At 39.6% G+C, this 26,896-nt stretch overlaps 1 protein-coding gene across 1 annotated transcript; it reads right to left on the reverse strand.

The window, feature by feature from the left end:
* Positions 1-1,128: 1,128 nt before the first annotated feature.
* On the reverse strand, positions 1,129-24,963 carry kdm5bb (lysine demethylase 5Bb). Its single transcript, XM_084917210.1, has 28 exons — positions 24,580-24,963; positions 23,264-23,341; positions 22,796-22,918; positions 22,307-22,477; positions 20,344-20,400; positions 18,958-19,107; positions 18,747-18,840; positions 18,303-18,424; positions 17,689-17,847; positions 15,372-15,491; positions 15,125-15,283; positions 14,835-15,016; positions 14,548-14,710; positions 14,273-14,392; positions 12,832-13,026; positions 12,376-12,557; positions 12,145-12,269; positions 9,042-9,192; positions 8,813-8,927; positions 7,956-8,311; positions 6,977-7,115; positions 5,882-6,061; positions 5,243-5,404; positions 4,367-4,852; positions 3,764-3,848; positions 3,461-3,669; positions 3,125-3,379; positions 1,129-2,049 (listed from the first exon to the last, which is right to left on the reverse strand). Exons 1-28 carry the CDS (start codon positions 24,730-24,732, stop codon positions 1,912-1,914), a joined length of 4,629 nt encoding a protein of 1,542 aa, XP_084773336.1. The 5' UTR covers positions 24,733-24,963; the 3' UTR covers positions 1,129-1,911.
* Positions 24,964-26,896: the final 1,933 nt, after the last annotated feature.

Consider the following 26,896-nt stretch of genomic DNA (forward strand, 5'->3'; position numbering starts at 1 on the left):
CATATGGCTCCTTCTTTGCATCATAGAGCTTTAACCTGAACTGGATGAACCATGTTCACAGACAATGACTTTTGGAAGTGTTCCTGAGCCCATCCAATGATTAAATAACAGAATCATGTCTGTTTTTAATGCAGGGCATGGCTTTTGTCCCTCACAGACAGAGATTTCTTCGGATTCTCTGAATATTTTGATCATATTTTCATCTATAAATAATGAGATATTCAAAGTCTTCACAGTTTTGCATCGACCAACATTATCCTGAAATCGTTCCACAGATTTTTTAATTTACATTTTACACAGTTATCCTGATGTTTTTGAAAGTGAGGGTGTAATTTAAAGATTAGAATCCTATTAAATTATTAAACACTGAAAATAACTGAAATTTTATTCTGGGTTACACAGAATAAAAAATTGGGTTCTCAAACTTGTTTTGACAGGTCCGACTTCAGAAGATAAAAATGTTGATCAATTATTGATAATTAAAAGGTTTCAAAATTACATTTCTGTAAAAATAAAACATAAATATAAGCTCTGTAGATTCAGATTTTATGTTTTCCTCCTGGTTGTCCACACCCCACCATCTCTGTCACCTACCAATGAGATCGCAGAACCACCGAATGTTATCATTACTGTCAGACAGAAAACTGAGGCAATCTCGCCTGTTTCCGCACTGCAATCATTCAGCACAATATTTTTTTTTGGTAGAGGATTCAGACCCTTTGATAAACAAAAAATACTAATAAATCAACAGTAAAAATAGTCTAATTTACACAGTTTCTTATGTAATGTAACCACAATCCGGAAAATGATATTAAATTAGTGACGTCAGCATCTGGTTAGACTCCGTGTTTACGGATCATTCAGGTCTTTATTGTCTGGCTTCAAAGATAAATATAACTGGGGATCATAAATGTTTATTGTAAAATTTGTTTCATGATGAAGCAATAAAAATCAGCATTATCAGGGTTTAATGATTATCACATTTTAAAAATCAGGTTTTTAGAATAGTTAGTCACTGTGATCTCTGATGGGTAAACTTGTATGACCACTGTCTGAACAGCGTATTTAAATCCTATTTTGGGGGACAGGCAGTGTTTTTACTACATTGAAGTGAAAGGACAAGGCGTATCCATAGAACAAAAGGGCTTTATTCCACAATATAAACTTGTAACATCTTCAGCTACTCCAGGTCCTTCCTGCTGTTTCCCGTGACGGGTTACAAGGCGAGGATCTGCCCAGCCAGCAGCCTCTTTTTCCTTTGGCGTGTCGCAGTGTTTCTCCGTAACCCAGACACGTAACCCAGTAGCTTTCTGTACATCACACCATCATCGCTAAAACACAACTCAGCCGAGATCAAAGCCATTTAAGTCGATTCAGACAAAAATTATTGCTCAGATAAATAAAACTATTCTACAAAACAAAAATTGGGAATAATTATATTAAGATGCATGTACTAAACACTGGATTTCAAAGAAAAAAAAAAAGTCATTTTTTGGGGGGTGAAAACCTCGACTTCTGTCCCCTTAGCTCTGGTTTAACATGCAAGAAAGTTTTAAAGAAGATAATATTAACCCTTGATTAATTCTCTTTACCGGGGGGGAGGGGGGTTCATGGTGTAAGACTCCTTTGCGCCGATGTAACGGGATGCCATGCAGCACACTTCACATCCTGTGTTTTTCTTTTTTTCATTTAGACAACCACAAACAATTCATAAGAAGGAGGAAATATATATAATATATATATGTAAAAATACAAAAAAATAACTAAACATTATAGTTCTGGACAACATGTCAAAGAGGAGATAGCACCGTTGTTACAAAAGGGTTGGACAGACGGGACGAGGGGGTGAAGAGGGGTACGGGGTCAGTGACCCTCCAGACTGAAGACACGCCTCCCTTCAGAATGACATCTTTACTTTCTTACGCGCCCGTCGTTCAGTGTACACGTGACGCAAATGTAGTCCTCCTTCTCGGCCATTTCTGCCGTAACGCCGACGCACACTTGGTGAAACCACTGATTGCAGCTGCCGTCACACTGGACCCAATTCACCTGCAGAAACACACAAGTCAGTCAACATCACAGCTAAACAACTGGTCTACACTTCCAAAAGCTACATGCTCCACAATGTTCATCAACACCACCTGTGTTTTCATGGAGGGCAGCAAAACAATTTACAAGCTCGACCAAACAAGGTACCACATATGCCATCAATGGAAAAAATCTAATAAAGATTTAGAGTTAGTCTGCAGTCGGATATTCATCGAAAAATTCAGTTAATCCGGAGGAAAGTTTTATTTTGCGTTTATCCTGAAAAAATTCCCCTCCGTCCTGTTTGTGATAGACCTGTCACACATATTCAATCAATATTTAATCAACAGGAGAATCTAACATATATTTAAAGTTAAATGTGTCCTCCAAGAGATGATGGCTATGTTCTACTTCATGATGTTGCTGTTATTTAGTTTGTTTGTCTTCCAAAATCGGAAATCATCAAACTCAAAGTCACGGGAACAGCATAGCTGGAGGGGGAGGATAGTTTCCACCATCATTACACCACCTCCCTGTGTTTTTTATAACTCATCCACCTGGAAACTGGAGTTTGAGGTTTGGCCAGTTTGACTGACAGATGTCCCGACACAGCTTTAGCTGATCAACCCTCCTCGGGCTCGACTCTGCTAATTTGAATGCCTGACCTGAATATCTCCGCTGTGGGGGGGTGCCCTTTTTTTGTTGATCTGACTAATATTAATGCCTGCTGTGAGGTACAGACCCCCTCAGAAGTCTGTGACGTTGTTAAGGGGTCACTTTTGGCTCCAAAAATCTCACCCATAACCCGCCAACACATTTATGTGAAGGCTTTATGTTGATAAAATGAAATATTAGAATGTCATTCACCAGAAACCTACAGCACAGAGTTTTTGCACAGGTTTGTCTGGGAGCGCTGGTGTTTGCTGTTCACGATCAATTCTTTAGATAAAAATAAAGATTACAGCTCGTCTTGTTTTTGAAGCAGCAGTTTCCTGACCGGAGATGAGGTCCTCATATGGAGGACAGTAAAGTAACCTTAGCCTGTCCTCTGCAGACTAAATCCATTTATGTGGCTCCTGTCAGAGATCTTTCTCACCTCATCTCCCTCTGGCAGCTGACACCTCTCTGCTGGACACACAGCCATTTCCTCATCAGAGTCGTCAGACTGGGAGAAGTTGGAGCGCGGAGAGGACGAGGTCGAGGTTTGCCTGCGCTGTGGATTCTTTTTATTCATCTTTTGTCTCTTGTGAGAGTGCTTTTTGTCCTTCCCTCTGCGCTCTCCATCTGAGCTGTCTCTCTCCAGATGCCGCTTCACCTTCTTTTCTGAGCTGCTTGCACCTTTGGCACCATCCTAAAAATAAAATCAGCACGATGAAACTGGCGCTGCAGTGTTCAGGATGTGAATTGGTTCCTTTATTGGTTTGGCTTGTACCTGGTTCAGTGGCAGATTTGTTCCCTGAGAGTTAAACTGCATGTGTTTCTCACAGTCTGTGGGCTCCTCCTGTGGTGGTGACATGCATGGGTTTGTTTGCTGGCTGCTGGCTCTGTCCAATAAGACAAGGTAGAGGCTCTGCACCTCTGGCAAAGACACCTGCAGAAGGAGCCCCTCCACCATCAGCTCTTCCAGGTCCCGACTCAAACCTGCAACATAAACACACAAAATCTAAAATGTGACAATCTGAAACGACAGAAAAACTGCGAGTCATGTCTTCATGAAGTGGATCAGGACACTGACCGTGCAGCGGTATGCATCTCTGCTCGGTGTAGAAGACGGTCTGAGCATGGCTTGTCCTATTCCACTCTGGAGTCAAACAAGGAGCCTGTATCAAAACCATCAAACTCCGATGTTAACACATGCAGGTAGGCGATAATAAAAACAACTCTTTAAGCTTTAAAGACAGGAAAAACTAGGGGCTTAAAGACAGACCGAAAAGTCAAAAATATCACTGCAAACACAGCGGGCTGGAACTGACCTCTACATATGAATCAGATTTGTGTCATTTAATGGTGCATTTCTCCTCCTTCATTATTTTATTTTATTTTTTTACACCTGCCAGATGATTTATACTAACATACTAATATATCTCCTTCTGTTAGCTCCTTCTGTTTTGTACGAAATGCTTGGAAAAGCTGTAGAAACCTGATCCTGAACCAAAATCTTAAAATGGTTTTGTAAGGGAACTGGTTTATCGTGTCATGTGGAGAAAATCTAACTCTCTGTTGCACACGTACATTTTCATTTAGCAGAGTTGGGGAGAGAATTGTTCCCCATCATTACCAATTAACATTTGCAAAAAATTAACTGCTTAAAAAGTGGCACAAAGAGATGAGGAGTGACCTGAGTGTTGTTCTGAGGGTTGTCACTGCCTGAAACCCAGCGGGTGAGAGTGGGAGGAGTTCCTGGCCTCTCTTCGAGTTCTGGTAGGTTACATGCCTGTGAAACCTCCTGCGCTCGCTGCTGCCAGTTTACTGTCCTCTCCATCAGATAGTGCAGTGCATCACCCTCCGGGAGGCGCACCCCGACGTGCCGCAGTGATGCCAGCAGAGAGAGGACTTTGCTCAAGGGGGGCTTTTCTGACCGCTGGCACTGCGGACAAAGCCATGGCTGTGTTTTGCAGGGATCTGACGGGTCTCTGACGCACACGCTGTGGAAGGCATCCCTGCAGAGTTCGCACTGTAGCATCGCACCCATGGGCGCCCTCTGACAGAAACACACCCTCAGGTCCATGCAGTCTGCCGTGGGAAGGAGCTTTGACTCATTTGCTGCCCTGAGATTAGAGAAAGCCTCCATCTCCCTCACCCACAGCTCCTCAAGAGTTGCCATCTGTTGAATAAAACATAGACTCAGTATTTTTCCTGATGAATTTCAGCAGTCAGATCTCCACCGCAGTGATTAAGCAAATAATTACTGTGTTATCATCATATTACAGCGAATGTTTGAATAAAAGTTAGTTTTTTCCTTAAATTGACTGTTATCACCCTGTTCAGCATTGTGCCCCATATCAAGTTTGACTGCTCAACACACATCCCAAGCACCCTTCTATATGCAGTTAAGCTTTTCCTGCAACAACCTGAAAAGACAAGACTTTCCTTCCGCTCAAAACTACTTCTCGTCATCAGGATCTGACCACCAAAACGTCAAAATCAGGTAACTCAGCAAACTTTATTCTTTTGAAGCACGCGTGTCTCAGGGAATAGCTCTTTGAATACTTACTGCAGAGGTAGAATCCGTGGTCTCTGAAAGCGCTTTTTCCACATCGCTGAGAGTATTGAACCTCGAAGTTTTCTTTTTGTTACTTTTAGGTGATTCCTTTCCTTTCTTTGCCTTCCTCTTTGGAGAACCGACATTTCCAACTTCACATCGGGGACAAAGAACCTGCAGAGAACAAAAGCCCTGTGAGTCTCCTGGACTAACAGGATCTAAAACTAACAACCTCTGCCTTTGACACAGGGATTTTATCTGCACCGAGCCTTAAAGTAAAGGAAATTGTGCTCCTGTTTACACTTAACCCTGCATGTTATTATTGTGGCAGACACTGCAACGAAGCCTGAATTTGATAGAAATAAATGATTTTCACGTAGAAATTTGGCAATAGTTTTGGTGACTAACTGTTTTGTCTAATACAGTTTATTCGGTAAGATCCCATAAAAAACATCTTCAAATGTTTTCTTTGTTTCCAGAGAATCCAATACAGTATACATATACAGTATTCAAATTCATTAAACACAAGCTCAACTCTCTCTACACAAAGAGAAGTAGAAACAGGAAGGATCGGACAAGCTGAGGTTAAAACCTCAGCAGATAATATTTCAAAATGTCCTAAAAATCCTTTTAAATCTAATTTAATTTTACCTCCAGTAAGGTGAGGCTTGAGTCTTTCTGAAGGAAAGTTGCTGCTGCTGATTCTTTCCATTCCTGCACTTGTGCCATGAGTGACTCCAGCCTGTCTAAAGGCTCCAGGTGGACTTGAATGGCTTGTCCTCGTAGCACCATGTCAGAGAGGGTGTCCACCATCGGGATGCAGCCGCTGACCTGAATCAAGAAGATTATTTTAGTGTAACACACTTTTTTGCCCCACTGATACCCTGAACCAGCTGACCAGTTATGTTGGCCTCGTTTACATTTTACTGGTCCTTAAAAAAACAACTAATAATTTTCATTAAGTTATATACTACTGAATAGATTAATAGTTATAATAACACAAAGAATTAATTATTCTAAAAAAATATTCTGAAGAATAATTAAAAACTAAAGCCTTAAAATAAAGGAAGTTGTGCTCCTGTTTACACTCAACACTGCATGTTATTATTGTGCCAGACACTGAAAGGCACGGCAAAACATACAATACGTAAGCCAGCACTTTTTTTCAGTATGCTATATAGTTGCTGTATAAAATAAATCAGCAGAGGATGGGATCAGGCAAAAAGATATACATGAGTCTTTTTGGACTTTTCCACTCAGAGATTTCGATTGTAGTTACAGTAATTATTGACTTTCTTTTCCCCCTGTTTTCGCCGCACCGCCTCTTTCCTCTCACTGTGTGTGTGGGTCAGAGTGGAGAGGCTCCAGCCTCAAAATAACTACGACAGCGTCACCTTCACTGCTGCTGTGAAACACGGAGGCTGAATCTAAAAATAGTTTTTACTCACACACCCCTTCACACTTTTTACACCCCAGACGCCTCTATTTTTGGTCACAAATGTGAGTGACACAGTTTCACTGCCTTCCTGCTGTCTTTTATACGCCTCTAAGAACAGCCTCTTTGTTGCAGTAACCTCACGCACTTCCTTTAAAGTGGCAATAGGTTACTAACAAGTTTTCATGACAGGAGAACTCTCAATCGTTATAAACACCATCACAATTGTTTTTAAGTCACACCCTATCAAAATAACATATAATAATATTACATTTCCTAATAGTCCAACCATTCTTAAAATTTCTGCTAACCTGAAGCTCCTCAGCTTCTTGCAGCCACTCTCGGGCTTTTCTGATGGTGTCTTTCAGGAGAAGGCAGTTTGGGAGGTAGGCAGGGATGCTAGATGCCTTCTCAGCAGCAGCACTAAGGGTCTCTATGGAGTGTGGTGGTCTGGTGGGTAGAAAAACACAAATGATGCACCATAGGTTGTAAACATTGGCACAATATTTGCATCAGGTCCATGTTATTTATATTATCCATACCAAGAAATGCCATGACACTTCGTTCACAAGCTTTCTAAATATTTATTTTACCACAAACACTTTCAAAAATGTTCTGTACATACAGGTTTTATTGCATAAAATTGCATAAAACATAAAGCTTATGTTATTTTGAAAACCAAACTTATTTACATTAAATAATATTTTAATTGTCAAACATCTGAAATATTTTTCATACACTATCTCAAATTCTGTGAAAACCCCAAATTCAAAGCTGCAGTGGACTAAGCATGATGAGGAAACACAAAACTTTTTTTTAAATGCTGATATTTAAGTCCTGATTGGAGATTAGTTTGCCTGATAATGGTGAGAGTAAATGCGCATTCCTGACAGCCATGCCATTAAAAGCTTCTGAAAAGCACTTATGACAGTTAATACTGGACAGCACTGAGTACCAATGGAATGAGGGCAGAACTAAACATGATGCTCACTTTTTGTTGGTCTTGTTGAATATTCTAGCAGCAGCATTTTGCACTAGCTGTAATTAAAATGAAGCAAAATCAGGAGCACTGACGTAATATTACATTATTCAGTTACAATCAGTGCAAATACCTGGACACAGAGTTAAAGCTAAGAAGCAGAATAACATCTTAGAAATCATCTGGTTTTCTTTTGGATTAAACTCAGAGCATGACAAGCTACCATAATATGTCCTTGTTGCTGTTTTGGAAGCTCCTATCCTGTGGCTATGATGCAAACTTTATCATGGGCTAATCGGTGCTGCCCTCACCTGGCTTTAAGAAGACTGCTCGCCTTGTCCTCCCAGTGCTCAGACATAGTGAGCTGCTCTTGAAGTCGTGCCATGGCTTTCTCCACTGACGGATGAGGTGCTAATCCGACTCCCTGGTCGATGAGCCTCCTCATGGTCTCCAGAGTCAGGGTAGCAGGCTGAGCGCTGGCCTGTTGCACCCCCTCCAGCCATCGTGCTTGCTCCAGCCTCACTCTCAGGCGGGGCAGCTCTGGCAGGTCCACGTCGAAGTCGAAGCTGACGTCCAAAAGGCTCTGAATCTCAGCAACACTGGGAAGTTCATCTGCCAGGACCTTCTCGCTGTGCTGCTGGAAGTCTTCAATGCGATTTAAGAGTTCCTGAAGATGGAAAATACAAGAACTTGAAAAATGTCTTCAAATCAGATCAAGTAGTGCATTTTTATTTATTTAACAGGGAAAGTGCATGTTAATGGACATCGACGTAAAAAATAAGACGTAAACGTGTAAGATTGTAAGAAAACCACTAATTTACATCTGTAGTCCTCAAGCAGGTCACATCAAACTATGCAATACAGAAAAGACATGTAACGCAAAACTGATCACAGATCTAACGTGTTATGCAGAGGTCTACTTTATTGCCATTAGTAAGCTATTCCAACATTTACCTCCCTTCACTGACACCACACTGTGTGGTTCACCTGTGAGGCATAAAACTGTCTCATTTAGCAGTGGCCTTAGTGCCAATCACACTGCCATATTTTTAAATACAAGGAACGCAGGACAGAAACTGCACAAATAACAAAAGCTGCACAATGTGACTTAAAATTAAAGAAATAAAATTTTACTTTGGTAAAAGCAAATTTCTTCTCCTCAGTTTACCTTCAACAGGGGCGCCTGAGGGAGACTGCAGGAGAGGTTATATAGCTGCCGCACAAATGAACTCAGCTCCTCCACAGTCAGCTGGCTCCGTGACTTCCCACTTCCACACCGATACCTGTGTCCATGAGTGAAGAAATCACCCTCATTAAGGCGCTATTACTATTCAACAAGAAGAATGTGTGAGAAGAAGTAATGCATAAGCCTGGGTGACATCGCATATTAATGTTACCTGGTCTGCTTCTTGCCATTCAACAGCTGCTGTGCCACAGACGCGCACTTCTCAGCATCTTGTGTGACCAAACGAAGCCGACGCAGCAGGTCGTTGTCAGGGAACAGCCTGGAGTCTGACTCAGCAAGGAGGGTGCGAAAGACTGGCAGGCCTGAGGAGACAAGAGCAGCTTAATCATAGTCTAACACATTTGCAGCTTAAATAACCCAACATGTTGCTGAGCAACTGATGACTTAGTGCAGCAACCTCTTTTTTTATTGTTTTTGCAGAACATGCCACTGGCGCTGCAAAGAGTAATAAATACTTTTATCTTATAACTTACACCACTACTGACTTAACTGAGTCTTAGGTTAATTGCTTCCAGGAGCTCTTTGAGGAATTACTTTGCTGACAGTGACAATGGAGCGGAGTCATTGGTAGAAGGATTTTAGGATTTCTTTTCTTTATTGACTTTATTTAGAATCACTTAGTCAAACAGCTAATTATGATTATCGAGTGTGATTCTAATATTTTCTAATCTAATATCAAAAACAGGAACAAAACTCAGGGTGCTTCTTTTTGTGTGTTATGTTATACTGGCCCTTTAAGGCTGGGTCTGGACTGCGATGAGGCACTCACGATATAACAGTGATATGTGCTTTGTGTAGCATGAATGACTGGTTAAAAGGTTGGGGCAAGATAGAACGGGAACTCAGCAAAGAGGAAGAAAGGAGAACAAAAGCACCATGAAAGGCAAAAACAAAGGTGGCAGTGAAGCATTTTCATTGTTTTTAGCATATTGACTCACTTCATCATATACAAGTTCTTTGCCTGTTGTGACTTTTGTGTTCTCTGTCCCAGGGGTTTAACTGAAGGACTTATAGCAGCGCAAACAAGCTGCCCCAGAATGAAAGTAAATACCTCTAACACCTGATCCTAGGTCTGCAAACCACTGTATGCACAGGGGATGCCACTGTAGCTCACCTGGTTGAGCTGTAACACATGTATTGTGTCTTTACTGTGTTGTGTTGTTTTCAGTGTGTCAGCCCCCCCTCACTGTCTCCCCACTACTGTGTACTCTATACTGGACCATCCAATAAAGGCCAAAAACATTCTGAATGCACAGACACTCACACAGGAAATGCTGACCTTGACTCTGAGCTGGAAACACATTATTTCTAATCGCAGTGCAGCTGCAGAGCAACTTAATATTAGAGCAATATATGCTGTGATGACTCCCCACTTGGCCAATAGAAAGGGGGCTGTCAACGTCCAACATCATTCATTCAAGATGTCTCGCCCAGTGTGTGTTTTAACAGTGTGTGCAAACACAGCTTTGTTAGCCAAAATGCAAACGCAGTGGCACACGTTTGTTTTGAGCTTTCTGAAACCAGAAGTGAGCACATTTGGATGAGCAACTGTACGACTGCAATGCACAAACTCAGATATCTTCTAATTGGTACTAAGTAACAGACTAATAAAGTAGTCGGACAAATTTCTATTTTCGTGATTAAAATGCTTCAAAAGACACAAACGGCAGTTTTGTTCAGTGACTCCATTTAGCACAGGTGGACTCTAGCAGACTTCAGTTGGCTACAGCTGCCTGGTACACCTACTCAAAACTTCATCTACCAACAGTTTTTAATCACTGGAGAATCCCAAACAGACAATCCCAAACAATTTCCAAACAATTATTTTTATAAAAAGCTGTAAACATTTATTTTAATTTTTAAGTCTTTTCATTGGTCATCTTAATGTGGGAGTTTTGGGGGATTGGGGGCAGTTTTGGCTCTTATGCACTGGCTTCTTTTTTCAGCCCTGCAGGTTACCACTTTGATTTGCTACATGTTTCTCCTATTAAAGCGTCTTAATTAAGATAACGAGAAAAAGCTGAAGAGCTCTCATTTGCAAGTTTTGTAAACTATTTTGCTCCGCTGTCTATAGCTCCCAAGAACAGTGTGACAGCCTCTTCAGTAAACGAAATTTAATTAAACTAGTGGCACTTTTAAAAATAAACGTCAGACAGTTAACACCATGCTGAGGAGTCTAAACAGGAGGTCGATTACACTTCCTACAGAGTGACACTTTTCCCAGTTTGAGCCTAAAATACATGGAGAGGAGGGATGTTGAGGCAGGCAGATGAAGAGGGGATCCTGCTGCTGTGCCATAATAAACAAGAACACCAAACTCACAGTACACAGACTGCAGCTGCTGGTGGACGCGTCACACATGACAAACTGTGCAGTTTGTCAAGTGTACAACAGCTGTATTAATTTGATGAGTAGGAAATTTTGGATCTGAAACTGAGGTAGTCAATAAGGTTTGGATACATGTTTGAGTAAAATGAATGGATTTCTCACATCTACTCAGAAAAGCTGACAATCTTCTACTTACAAGGGTTTCATCAGTGCTCTACTTTCTGAGATAAAAGACGAGCAAAATTATATTACTGACTGTTTACAGATATATGTCTTTGGCAGGCAAAGCAATCCTTTTTAATACGAGTCGTAAACATGCATCCATCAACTTTTTTACATTCTTTGCTGGCTTGTTTTCAGCTCAGCACCTGCCCTGTTTTGGTGTAGATGTGTATTTTTCTACTTTTGCAAAACATAGTAGCTACAGAATAAATTAAACCGTCTGCATTTACATGGGCTGTCCATAAACTTCACTTTAACTGTGCCATTGTTTCTTCCAGCAGGTATGAAATCTCCTTGGCAAATGATGACTTGTTTGCTAAACTGAAGATAGTGCTTTTGTTTTGGGCTGTAATGATCCATAGCTGTGCCCAGATAACTGAAACGGTTGATGCTAGAACAACCACATTAAACGCGGAAATGGAAAAAGAAAAAGGAGGAGGATGGTAGAGGTGGCTAAAAAGATGATAGAAAGCGAGATTCAGATGCTATAATTACTGCTTACTCAGTCGAGTATAAGCTAATGTTTTAAAATGGAAAGTAGTGCAGTCTTTATTACAGCACCATGGAAGGAGGTTGTCTACTGCAACTTCAAAACATTGGTTTTAAATTTGAATATAGTTTCATTTTCTGAAATTAGGTGCAAGGAAACGCTGGTTATTTTACTTAAACATGTGAAACCATCTGTTTGGTCCTTTGCTGCTTACCTTTCTTTTTTTCGAGTTTGGCCTCTAGAGTCTCTGTTACACGGGAGGCCCATTCATCATACAGCTCAGATCGCTGCTTCACAGAATTCATCATCAAAACCAGGTCATCCAGTGTGTATCTGTAACTGTAGCAGCAAAGCAAAACGATTGATTTTTTTAATAAGATGCACAAATCAGAAGAACCACAGTTTTCTGTAGTTTAATACTTAAAAAATAATCAGTGGGACTTACTTCACTGTGTAGTTGGTGACGGGGCAGGAGCAGAGGTTGTTGATGTGGTACAGACAGACCAATACTCCGGGGGTACAGGGACAGGTGATGGCAGACAGGTAGCAGGTGGTCTTGCACTTGAAACATTGTCGCTCGTCATCCTGGAGGTGATCGTACTTTGCCTCCTGGTGGTGCATCGCTCCCTGAAGGTGTGAGATACCAACAAATGCATTAGGTGATGCAGTGTGTGTTTAAACACAACACCTCTTTGCACTTTTTTTAAACATGTATGCTACTTTCACTGCTGGCCAATAAAGCTTAGTGGCACATTTTTACACATTTCTGCGAGGCCAAAACAAAAAAGCAATTTTAAACTAGTGATATAAAAAATAAACCTGTATTTATTTATTAAAAAATAGTCTACACACTATGCAACTCTGTCATTATGTCTACACGAGATGTTGAAAGATGCTGTACCATTTTCTTCACTTTCTCTCTCAGCTCCTCCTCTTCTCGGATCATGGCGACCATGTCCTTGTGCACCGCTGAGGCCAGAACCACGCTGAGTGTATCTGCTTTTGTGGCCATGTTGCACACCATCTCATCATGCGAAAACACGTTGTACCGATGCAGCATGCGGTAGTGGTCAACACACTGTCTGCCAAGAGGCATCTGGTAGAAGAGAAAGGAGCAAAAGAAAGTTAAGTGTGTAATTGGTGATGGAGCAATAGCAGAAGAGAAATTAGTCAGCAGTAGTTTTGAGTAAGTGTGTAAAGAAGAACAAAAAAATGTCAGCCTAATGTAAATATTTTCAGCTTTTCTTACTCTCCTGTGATACTAAAATGAATTTATTTCAACTTGTGGCTACTTTACAAAAGAAAACTAATTTTAAAAAAGCAACATGATCTTTTTTGGGTGAACAGATATAATATAATTTACTTTTAATATAAACTGCCGCTCCACATATCTCTCCAGTTCATAGTAACAGCCTTTGCATAACACTATGAAAATACTGGAGGTAATCTAAATACTGATGCATGACCCGATAAAGCAGCTTAAGCTTTATTTATAGTCCTGCACTGAATCCCAAAGAGCCTGTGGCATAGGCTGTTGTTGGTGTTTGTGTCTGCTTTTCTCTGCCCTCAGCATGATTTTTTTTCTACCTGCTTCATGGGAAAATTTCTCACAGAGACTTGAACTAAAGCTACTAAAAGTCTTCTCTACACATTGCGCTGGTGTTCGTGGACTCTACAGCCGTCACTGGTGCTTCATTCTCTCTTGTGGTTGTCTTTCTTTCTCCTGCATGCTATCATGCCACACAGCCTTCTAGATAGTCTACATATTCTCTAATTCTGTGAGAACTCTCTTCACTGAGAGGAAATCCCACAATATGTGATCCTTCTGCACCTATTGCTAACAGGTGCTCTTGAAGACCATCATGAAGGATTCTACTGTGTTTGTTTGAATTTAGAAACACACCAGTGCTCCTAGTACCATTTTACAGTTTCACCATCGGTGTTTTAACCTGTTAAAGGGATGGGCAGCTTTCAGATTTCACATATTCAGTTAACATGACCTCTGTTTTTATAGGTTGTTTTAAGCAGTTGTTATAACAGTGGTTAAAAATGTGTGTTGCTGTGATGCGTAAATACTTTTCTGGGAAGCTGCAGATCAGGTAAAGTGTAGATTTTATACAGAACTATAAATCAAACTGTAAAGCAGTACCACTAAAATAGGCTGCCATTTTTTTTGCACTCTATCAATGAAAATCTTTCATACTAAAAATAAAAAAATTACCTTGTTATTCATTCACATCTTCTACTTTCATATAAAATTATATTAGAAAAGTGTTTTAAATACTTTTTCCAAACAAAAAAGAGATGTTGTTTAGAACAGCGAAAATAAAGGGATTAAATACCCAGTCCACTGTGCAGAAGTTGACCGCCTCAGCGAAGTTGAAGCCCTGATTGAAGCCACTGTGATAAGCTCTAGGAAATGTGATGACAAACTCACCAGCACACTGGTTTGTTCTGTAAATCTGAAGCAAAGTAGAGAGCAGAGACGATCCTGTGAGAAATATTCAAGTTTTATCTGTATATCCACTTCATAACAGACACTGACAAATTCAACCAACATAACAAAATACTACATATACAGATGTAGACTACACAGGATGTGAAAAAGACTACGAACTGGGACTCCATAGTCCATCAGGGTGTTGGGGTTCATGATGGTGACCAGCTGGTGGAGCAGGTCAGGTTGAGACTCAAAAAGCTCTGGGGCCAGTTTCTTCATAACGTCCTCCAGCTGCTCGGCAGCAAAACCAGGAGCACCATACCAGGTTTTGGGTTCCCCCCTTGAAATGAATAAATTAGAAAAGACTTCACTCCTGCTGGCCAAAAGTGAGATGCAAATAAAATGTCTTTGATTTTAGGAGCTCAAGCAATAATAAACCTATACAAGAAACTTTTTTTGTATACCAGTGCAGGTAATTGATGGAGTAGCTCCAGTGATCCTCGATGTGCCAGCAGAAAGAGGAGAAGCACATGCCGACATAAAGCCACGGCAGCGTCATCCCACAGATGTCAGCTGTTACATGAGTCAGTACAGACGGGTTCATCATCGCCAGGTTGTTGAGGTTCCAGCCACATTTGAGGTATTTCTGCGTGTCAATAGCAGGAATTACAGTACGATGCTTGTACCTCTTAGTTTACAAAACATGATTCCACAGATATATGCAAGGTTTTATGTGGCTTATTTAGACATTTACCTCATCTGCTGGAGAAACCTTAAATTTTCCATTTGGAATAGGGAATCCACTCCCAAACTCCTTCGAGGCGATATCTGCTCCATACTCTACAGTAACGTCCTCATCGATGGCTCCAACCAAACGCCAAAACTCTTTCTCTACCAGCTCTGTGGGCACCATCTGTAACAAAGAAGTGAGAGGTAATTGAATTTAAAATACTCAGACTGACATAGAGCAGTATGTTTATGTTTGGACCTTATCTACTTACATGAACTGGCATGTTGAAGTAATCAGATTTAAAGGCATCTGCCATTTGGCCAAATGCACGCAGGGAATAGTCTCTGTATGCCTGTTCAAACCCGAACGCCTCATGAGGCTTGTTGCATTCCTGTGGGCAAATTTAAAAAAGCCTTTCAAAGATATTGACACAGTTAGCTTTTGTGTGTGTGGTTTTTAATTTATACATAATTATTTATGGAATTATGATGCCAAAAACCTATTCTATAACTACATAATTAAAAACATATAGGTAAAAATCTGAGAATTCTGAACTTGAATCTGTGGGAGAATGGATGAACTTCCAGGAGGAAAAAAAAACGATCTTGGAGAAAAAGTGAGCAAACCTTTTAAAGCATTTTTTTAAAGCAGTTCTCTTTCAAACCTCACTCGGTATCTCACTATTGAAAGTGGCCTCTGGCATGACCAATCAAGCAAGCTCCACTATTACCACGTCTGTCCAAAAACAACTAATTACGTCAACAACACAGGGTCCCCAAAACCCTTAGATCAATAGTGTTGGAGCCTGAACATAGAAGCCTCTGTCTCCTAGAGTCTGCAGTCTACAGAGCCAAATTGGCAGCTTCAAAGACTTTCAGCAACAGTAGAGGAAAGTGAAAGCTGCAGATGAGCAATGGGACACAGGTGGAAGCATCCCCACTTGGTTTCAGATTTGATATTTCACTCAGTGGTAAGGGGATTCAAGGGTGGCACTCAGGTTGCAGACTGTTATAATGCCAACACCTGAGGAGATCGATCTCCAACCTTCAGCACATACACATCTTAAAAGCCATTTCCAACTGGATTGGGTGTTTTATTATTTTAATTTTCCTCTTGCTCTGACATTTTGACAAACTTCACACTACACTTACAACTTACACCTGGAGAGATGATGCGATCATGAATAGTCTAGGCCAGATTTAAACAGCCATTAACTTCAAAGGCAACAAAACATTGGAGTAACTGCAATTTAGAGGTATTTTCACCTGTACGTTATCACTGAAACTCACTTACTATGTACACTGCTGCAGCTGTTATATATCTAAAACTCAAACTAAACACCATTTTATATCAGTGAAGCAGCAGGTTATATGAGTCAGCCCCCAGCAGAGCATCCTGCCTGAGGTCTCCTCTGAGTATCAGATGCTTAATGGTGTAAGCAGTGTTTCAAAATTAGATCACAAAGAATTAAAAATATATTTTCTATTTCTTTGGCACCCCTCTGGTGGCCTGTGGTAAAAGCCAGCCCTGCCTCCTAAAGGTGTGACGTTCACATTTCTTTTTCTGAATTCCACCCAGAAGACTGTTCAGTTCCACCATATTTTGGCTCTGATTTGGCATTAAAAATACATGGGTGTATTTAGAAGGCCCATACTAAAGTAAAGAGTGGCAAAGAGAAGTGAAATCAAATTATTCTGAGCTTTGCAGGTAGCAAAAGTCTGCCAGACATTAGAGCTGGCTCCTGGAAGGAGAACCTTTAAAACCGACCCTGGGAATACACTGGCTGCACCGGAGTCGTGTTCTTTTTGCGATTTGGCTATGGGAGCTGTTTGAGCCCACTCACTCCTTACATTGCTTAAACTAAGAGAAGTTATACAACTTTTTTGAGCTGTTAATTCTGCTAAACATGCCAGTAAAAGCCCAAAACAAAATACAGATGTAGAATTACACATTTTAGTTCCCTTTTAATGTTAGCGTTAATCAATACAGACTTTGAGTAACAGTTTAAGATAACCATACCTAAGAAACTTTAAATTGTAGTTACAGTATTAGTGTAGTTTTGTAACACATTTTCATTAGTGATGAGAGATTCTTGTATTTAGTGCAGTTACACTTGTTGCAGAACAAGTGACACTGATCTTACTTCTTACTTGTTGTACTGTAACCCAACCCAGTATTGTTTTTCTAAGCCAAACAAACAGATAGCAAAAGTGAAAGTAAACTACAGGATCACAGTCTTTACGTCACTGATAACATACCTGCTTATATGTTCTTTTAAAAACAAACACTATAAAACCTGGCAACAGCTTAAAAAACAAATACATTCACAATAAACAAAAGTAAACAATAATATTTATAGCTGGACTACACAGTATTTATGCACTACTTACCTTTATAAACATCCATTCCACCTTAACAACTATCAAGATAATGTTATAGATGGTTTACAAAGAATTATTAAGTAACAATTAATATTATTTAGTATTTTTTTCAATATTTGCTAACAGTGAAAAACTATTTAGCTCATTTTTCTATGTATTAACAATAGTAATTATAAAGTGTTACCAGACTGTGCTGTTTAATCTCACCTGAGCCACACACTTGGGGCACCTCCAGTCTCCTCTGGGAACGTCGTGCAGAGGAGGGATCAAACAGAAGGTGTGGTAGCTGTCGTCACAGCCGTCACACAGCAACAGGCGGTCTTCATCTCCCCCACTGCCACACACCAGACACACAACCAGATCCACCTGGGCAATAACAACAGGAGCAGTTTGTAGTGAGACGAAAATAAACAGATAGAAATGAAAAACATTTTTTACATAGACTGAAATCTACCAGAACTCATTATATTTATTACAAAAATGAAGAATTTTAACATGCATGTTAAAAATATACTTTGAAATGCTGTCAGTTTTAAATGATCAGTTATGGGGCATGATATTTTAAACCTTTATTTCTGCTCATTTTTTCTCTTCTTACATTACCTCTGCCTTCTTTTCTTGTGCTATTGTATCTTTTAGTTTATGTAATTACATTCAGCATTAAAATGTCACATTTTTTTGTTATGTGTTATTTGTGCTCTTCAAAAAATGATACATATTTAACGGACAAAGGAAGCAACTTAGTCAAACGATAAAAGCTGAGGGTGGATTTCTCATCATGTTGCATTAAACTAAAACACACTCTTTTGATGTCTACTTACTGGACTCGGAGGAACTGGAGGCATGACTTTCTTATACCGTGACTTCGGAACTTTGTCAGCTTCAAATATTAGTTCCTTGGTTTCAACTGGTTCCTGTTTCACCAGAATTGGAATCTCTTTCTCTGCAAGGCCACAAGAAACGTTACTATGACCAAGAAGAGGTTTATCCTTTACAGGAAATGTTTAAAATTACATGGACTCCATATTTGGTATTTTTAAGTTACTATAGAAATATTATTTTCTTGGCTAAAGGAGGATTTGTAACTACTGAATATATGTTTAATTACCACTCATTTCTGCTTATCGCTACTTTACACTCTTGTTACAACATTCATGCATGTTTATTAATGCTTAATGATTCCAAACAAAGTGTGCTGAAGTGTTTGCATTAATGCTGTGAATATCAACAGAATAACTGTTTTCGCTCTGGGGTGTGGGTCTGACCTGGTTCTGTCTTGACAACAAAAGACCCCATCCTCCGCCTCAGGTTTGGCTTGCTATCACCGGGCTCACCTGGTTCAGTCTTCACACAGACAGCCTACAGACAAAGCAAGAACTGAAACGTCAAACTACGAGATTCTTCAAATAACTGTTGAACAGTGAAGCTTGTACTGCTGGTTTCAGGGCAGTTTTAGTCAGGCTTTGTGGCTCTCACCTCACACTTCATGCGCTTGGCTCTGCGAGCACTTGGACAAGCATCAGGTATCTGGACAGGTGTCCTCTGAGCCTGGTCCTGCAGCTTCTGCTCCTTGATGTCTGTGCCCTCCTCTGCACTGTCGACCGGCTGGACAGGCTTCTGAACACACTGAAAGAGCCAGCGAGGGAGAACTATATCACAAAGGCTATTAGAAAGAACCTATGCAGAAAGAACCTATGCGACTAACTGGAAATACCTGTATAATCAGTTGCAGTAATCAGGAAGATATAAACTGACTGCCAGGTAGTACAGTACAGTTAACTAAAACTAAAAGTAAGAGTAGAAGAAATATTTTATTTAAATATTTAAATAAATAAACTGAAATTTAAAAAAAAAAATTAAAGACTAAAGGAAAAAATGGAAACTGCCTGAAACAAAATTAACTAAAATTTAAAAAAAAAATACATATAAGAATATAAAAAATATCATTTAGTCTTTCTCACTTTGATGAAGTTTGTTAACCACTGTCAGGCACTGGTGTAAAAGTTTAATAAGATAACTGGCGGAAGAAAAGTTACATTTACTCTAGCATTTTTGTATTTTTTTATTCATCTTTATCTTGTTTAATATTTGTATTCTTTTCTTTCTCTTTTCAGAGAAAGTTTATATTCTTTATACTGATGTTTATATTGTTTGAAAATATTTTGTTTTCATTAGATTCAGTGTTAGTTTTGATCTGTAAATTATAATCACATGTGTGGTACTTCTCACGGACGTGATTCAAGAAGTTCAGAGTATGACAATACAAACACAATATTTCACATCATGTACACATTCCAGTCTTAGACAAACACATGCAATAAGGACTTAATAGTGTATCTGGTATTCAGAGTTATTTTAGTTTTGGTATTATAGTTTTAAGAGTGGATTTTATTGTTAAAATATCCAGATGTGGTTTACTTTTTTTTTTAAAGTTTGGTATCATTTGGTATTTAAGAGTGTTTATAGTGAAACAGTCAAAGAAGAAATGTCCATGAGGAGGATGTGGTTAGTTTGTCACCTCAAACAGGGAGCAAAGAAACATGCCAAATTAAACAGAAGGACACGTGTGAGTTGAGACAGTTTGTGTGTGAAGGTAAGGTATCTCAGACTCTCAGGAGTTTGACTTTTTAGTTTAACTAATTACCAACAGCAGGTTATTGTGTGGATAACACATTACAACTGCAGAAAGTAGATCAAGGTGAAGATACCGTTAACTGATACTAAGATTAACTGTTTTATGAAGAGTTTTAAATGTTGTGTCTGCAAATATAGCCCCACAACTTTATGCTGCCCAGCCACAGATAAACATGCATTTTGTTAGATGTGAGGCCGAGTAGCTTCTTAAACGTGACACAAACGTACCTCTTGAAGTTCAGGATCAGCCTCCAGAAGCATCAGTTTGGAAGCTGAATCTGGTGCCTAAGGCAGGAGAGAGCTTTGGTGATTACAGAGTTTAAAGTGACCTGTGTAAAAGGTCACAAATGACCAATTAAATTATCTCTCTTGCAAAATCTCATGAAAAATTAGAGCCAAAATCAATAAAAGAGACATCAGATGATAAAATCAAACTCAATATATCAGTAAGAAAACAGAGCTAACTTAAAAATACTGCAAAAATCAGACAGCTCTTAAAAACACAAAACATACAACCCAACATAGAACAAACGATCCTAATAATGCATTTGTTTAATCTTGCTCCTTCCATATTACATTCAACTTGCATTCAACAACATTTAGCTTCAATGGAAACATTGAACTATAAATCATTTTCATTTGCTGAAGAAATGAGAAATACCAGTTCAGTGGTTATTTCCTGCTTTTATTGTCCTACTTACGCTAATGCAAACGTGTACCACGCCTAAGTTTGTTTTCCAAACAGCCACCTGCTGTGTCCTAAACCATGTTCAAACTTCACCAGTTTTATTGCGACTTTGAATGAAGGCATACATTTGTTGATTTTACTGACTGAGCTCCTTACTATATTATATTTAGGTTTTGATCCACTGAGCTTCTCACTTTTATTTTCTATTTTCTATTTAACTGCACTCCTTTTGTGTACAGCTAAATATTTACCTTCCTAAGCTATTTTGTTTTTGACATTGTCTTCATTATACTGAGCTTGGTTGTTTTCCATGTTTTGGTTGCAGGAACTGTAGTGTCCCAAGTAAATGTACCTTTCTTTGTTGTTCTCTATTCAGGTGTCAGTCTGTCACTGCTTGGTGGAAGGAAACTGGTCCAAAAAGCTGTGATTTGGGCATTAATTGGCATATGCAAGCAAGACCACAAACTGCCTATAATGGCTTCCTCACATTGGCAGGCTGTTAAACTTGATTTTAAGATTTTATTGTTTGTTTTTGTGCAACTCTGGTTTCAGTATCGTGTCCAAGAAAATTTTGTCAAACACACTAATGGAGCCAGGAATGAACCAATCTTCTGGTTTAGTACATGACGTGCTCTACCTCCTGAGCCACAGCCACCCAGGAAGTGCAGCTATGAACCGTTATGAACTGTGGGAATTATTTAGGAAAACTGAACCATTTCTGTGGTTTAGCTCTTAAATGTTAGCGGTGGAGTCAACATGTTTCAAACTGGGCTGGATAATCCAATGAGCATTCTGTGGATAATCCCTAGGGCTAACACTCACACACATTTTACACTTATCTTATATTGTAATAAGACTACTATATTACTAAGAATGTTTTTTAATCATAAAAAACGATTTAATCAGTATATTACAACACAGTACTCCATGCTACATGTGCGCCTTTCACTCCTACACTGCTGAGGCTGTTAGTCTCTCTAAACTCAGCTGGGTATCGATGCTGCAGTACTCCCAAAATTAATGAAACAAGAAGAAATTCAAAAAAAAAAAAAAAGAAGAAGAAGAAGAAAACAACAAAAAGAGGATGGCAACCGTGACCCATCATCTTTATGGAAACTGCCAGATGATAATTGCTTTAGTCAACAAGATCAGAAAGAAACATTTGCTGTTAAAATGAAAGTTGAAAATGTATTCCACTAAACGACACGCAAGCTAATCTAAAGTCTCACTAAAGCAGCGGCTCCCAAATGTATGAAAACGATCTGGCTGCTTTAATATCTGCTGCTTTAAAGCACTTACACTTTGTATTGGGATGGTTACTTTTTATTTTACAGTAAGGTACAGCACTGCATGTATACTTTGCATTAGCACAAGTAGAGCAATGAAAGTAGAAAACACCCCCTAAATGGGCATTTCTCATTATAGTTAGTGCACAGACCAGATGAGTCACACACTGCTGGGAAAAAAGATATGTTGTCAGGCTGATGCATGGGTCTAACTCACCAGCAGGTTTGCTCCATTCTGAAACAGATTGTAGGGATAGAGGATTCGCTCGTAATGCCCTCGCAGGTGTGAGCCAACGGCTTTGCCAGGGGCGAAGCCCATGTGAAGCGCAATCTTGGTCCATCGCCTGTCCCGGCAGACGATGTCAAACCCGCCCTCCTCTGCTACCAGCTGAAGTGACACATAGTTTGTTATAAGAGTGGTTTAACTAGATTATTACACATAAATGGACAGTTCTTCCTGCATATAAAAAGGTTTTCATCTTCCACTAAAGGAAATTTCCAGGACTCTGATCTCTTAACAAGTACTTTTTGGTTTAATTTACTCAAATTTGAAATACATTTTTATTTATCAAATTGCCTCAAAAATAAGAGTCTTAACTAATCGTGTTTATGAGAGTAGTCACCCATCCAAAGGGTGTTTTTTCACTCAGCTAAAACCCCTGGGTATTTGATTTAAAAATGATGTGCAGTGCAAGCAAATATCAACCTTGTTTAGCTTATATAAATCCAAAATCTTCCTCTCCACATGAGGAATCTTCAGGCTACATCCCTGCAAGTCCCAAAATTTCGCAATCTGGTCCAAGAAGTTGAGTTTGACTCTGGTTTGTGCCTGAGAAAAGAGACAAGCAATTAAAAGTCAGCTAAAGACCAAGAACACCAAGAAGATTACTGAGGGACATGACAGCAAAACCAGAAAAAATGAATATTAGGTGCTGTTCTGCTATTTTTGTAAAACATAAATAATTGCACTTTCAGTTTTAAATCCAGTAATCCTTTATTTTGTAACATTATTCCAAAGCAGTAATAACATTACTGGTCTTTGTTTCATTGTAGCCTTAGTGGGTTTACTGGCTACGTGAATGAGTTAAAAATAGAACAACATTTGAGAGTACTGATCCACAGAAAGATAAAAGAGTCAAATGAGGGCTGGTATGATCTGACTAGCAAAACTCACCTCCAGTTCATTGAGCCTTTGGATCCGAGGAACAAAGTGAAGCTTGTCGATATCGCAAGCAAATGGAGGCTGCCAACCCTAAACAGCAACAAAAATACAAGTGAAGGTCATTTAATTAGGTAGTCTTCTTTGACTTTCATTTTTGCAATAATATGCCATGTGACAGAGGCTACTGGTTTTTTTGAAAGTTTTTCCCAGTTGTGTTTGGACCCAAATTAGCCAAACTTTTTTTTTCTTTTTAAACACTGGTGGCTTATCTAAAGTGAAATTAGCCAGGTAAAGAGGCATACAACTACATATTTGCAGGCTAGGCAAGGCCTGCTGATAGCTGAGAGAACAACAATCAATAAGCTCTTCAATACCACACACAAACTGGGCTATACAATGAAAACACCCATTCAACACCCATGCTGGGCCCCTAAAGTTCTTGTTTTAAGTCTGAAGCCAACATCCCCCCCCCCCCTCACCACTGGCACACAAAATGGCCAGATGGAAGACTCACTCACAGCTTACCACAAAGCCAACATGGAGGACAACACCCTACAACACAGGCATATACATGAAGAGTGGCTCACTCTTAACAAACTCATATTCTTATAACATGCACGCCAGGGTGTAGGTGGCCGTAATATGGCGGATTTAACAATAACTTTTCAGAAAGAAAACCCAGTTGAGTCTTTGGCCCACAATGGGGTTCAATATCTGACACTTGGAAATGAAGAGTTAATCCTGGACTTGGACAGGCGGAATAAAAACACCCAAAAAAGTGACGGGGCGCTCACTGGAGGGCTATGACCACTTCAGGATGCTCTTGAGAAAATAATCCCTAATTAATACCAACTTTAGGTATGCGAGGACACTCGGGGACAAGCTGGGTAAAAGCATTGTCCCTCATATGATCATATCATGATCATCCTCTTCTTCTACGGAGCCTAATGGCTTCCGCATAGCCACCTATATCAAAGCTGTGTGTTGAATTATGACAGGTTGAGCTGTTAGCCTGCGCTAGCCTAGCCAAGCAAAAGTGACTCAATGACTGAGACCATCGACGCTTTGTTGACACACGGCGAATCACGACTTTAACCCACTCAAAACACCGACAAGTCTACGAGACTGCTGTCGGTCAAAAGCAGCGCGGCTACGTTGTAAATAGTCACGAATGAGAGGCAGCTAGCAGTGGCAGCACAAAGAATGAAACAACCGTTTATCCGCCATGTTGAGCAGTCCCTTTAAATCCCCAGCTCTCCGTCTTTAACGATGAACTAATTCAGCATCCGCGTCTCCGTAACGCTTTTTTCACCTTTAATGACACTCACCGGGGGCGGCCGCACTTTACAAATGCCCGTTTTTTCAGCGATGGGACGGATCTTATTGATGAAGGCGTACGGGTCTCGAAATTCTTCCCAGCTGGGCTCGAAGACCGGGCACTCCGGAGGAGGCTTGAACTCGTCCGGCCGAGGCAGGCTCATCGTTTCGGACGACCCGGTGGAAGCTCGGACAGGACAGGTCACCGTTCGAAGAATGCTTTTTCAATATAATTAATTAATTTTTATTTCCTGTCTATTCACCACTAGAGTGGGTGGCAGCCAGTCGACATCAACATGAGAGGAGGCAGCTTACACACACACATACACACACTCAAATACACACTCAAATACACACATAACCTACACACTCTTCCACTTACACACACACGCACATCCACTCACAGTGAGGAGAATGTTCCAAGGCAGTGAGCAGTGAGCACTTCCGCTCGAAAAACTAGACACCACGCAGCTCTTATCTATGCATGTGTAAATTCTTTGTTTCTGCGGTTAAATCGACGTATTAATCAGTAACTACAGAAGGAATACAGTTTACAGCGTGTCCTGTAATGTGATATCTTAAATTACGCAGGACTTTACAGACAGAAATCATAGTTTTATTTATTTATTTTTTTCATATCCCCATGTTTTGTAACTGTACCCTGGAACAGGATATACTCCACTTTAACGTGGGGCTGATTCGAAATTAGGCCACTTGGAAATTTCGTTTTAATTCAGTTTTCACAACACCACACTTTCTTTTTTAGCGTAAGACAAGACCCTACAATATCAGAAACACAACCCCAACAATCAAAGTATCCCCTAAGAGCAAGCACTTGGCAACTGTGGGGAGGAAGAACTCTCTTTTTAACAGAAAAAGATCCCCAGAAGACTGTCCTTAGCCAAGGGCAACATCTGCCATGACTGTTTGTGGTATGAGGGTAAAGAGAAGACAAAAAAGAGGATAACAGAGCATGCTGCAATAATTAAAAAGAAAAAAGAAAAAATCAATAAAGTTCACACCAATCCTACAATTCTTGCCACTCACAAACAACAGCTAAGGACTCATGTTAAATTTCACATACATAAAGGTGCAAATCAATGCAACAGCATCAGCAAATTCTTTAAGCTGCTGGCCCTGTCAACACTAACAGAAAACAGGGGAAAAAACTATATATTACTTATAGCACCATAAGAAAGGGATCATCGAGGATCACCTGATCTAGACCAAACTATAAGGTTCATCAGAAAGAAATGTTTTAAGATTATTCTTAAAATTAGAAAGGCTGTCTGTCTCCTGAACCCAAAATTGGAGGTCTGTTGGACTAATCTGGTAATAATATTTCAGAATTTATATTTAATGTGAAGGATTTTAAATTAAATTCAAAATTTTACAAAAAGCCAGTGAAGAGAAGCTAATACGGGAGAACTATGTAGATACGAAGTGTATGCCACCTTGTGAAAAAGATAATTAATTAAATAGTAACGATTATATAACTAAATGGGGATTCACAGTGTAGGTATATGAAAATGTTTAATTCATTTCTAGAAAAAGGAAGTAACTAACTTCAGTATTTTGTAAGTGTGATGTGTTTTAGGCTTACTTACTTACTTCACAGTTGACTTGTTTGTACGGCGCTAAAAACCAGAGGTACTGTCTTATTAATTATTTAATTACTTGCAGATCAAATTACAATATAATCATCAAATAAAATGACATACATGCATTCATAGAATGAGTAAAAACTAATGATTTAACTCATTTAAGGAGCTTGGAAAGAAGTCCAGTCACCTTCTTTCCAGTCTTCTTAGACTGGAAAGAAGTCCAGTCACCTTCTTTCCAGTCTTCTTAGACTACCATGACCTGGATGACTGAGAACTACACAGACAATGATTCAACTCCTAACCATCAATAAAAAGATGTTCCTTTGTCATTGTGGCATTTGAATATCTTTAATTCCTCTTTTGAATGTTTTCTCACTAATTATGTAAAAAGAAATTTCAGAAACAAATTTCAGAAAATTTTGCATTACCTTTTGCCTTTTAATTAAAACATGTTACACAATTTCAAATGCAAATTCAATCATTTTCATAGCTTATTCAGTATAATGAAAGTTTATTGTCATGTGAAGCTTTAAGCTTGCCACATTTTGATATCTACACTTTTACCTTATAGATACGAACACACATTTTTACTCGCCTAATTCTACATAGTTTCGTTTTATTTATAAATACAGAACCAGGTTGAGGGAGGGGCAGCCAGTTGAACACAGGACAAAAGAAACTTTGGAGGACTGGACCCCGCCCACATGATGGCGTAATGGCCTAC

Source organism: Perissodus microlepis, chromosome 20, assembly GCF_051167445.1.
Source record: "Perissodus microlepis isolate ML-2025 ecotype Zambia chromosome 20, ASM5116744v1, whole genome shotgun sequence".
In the NCBI taxonomy this organism is placed as follows: domain Eukaryota; kingdom Metazoa; phylum Chordata; class Actinopteri; order Cichliformes; family Cichlidae; genus Perissodus; species Perissodus microlepis.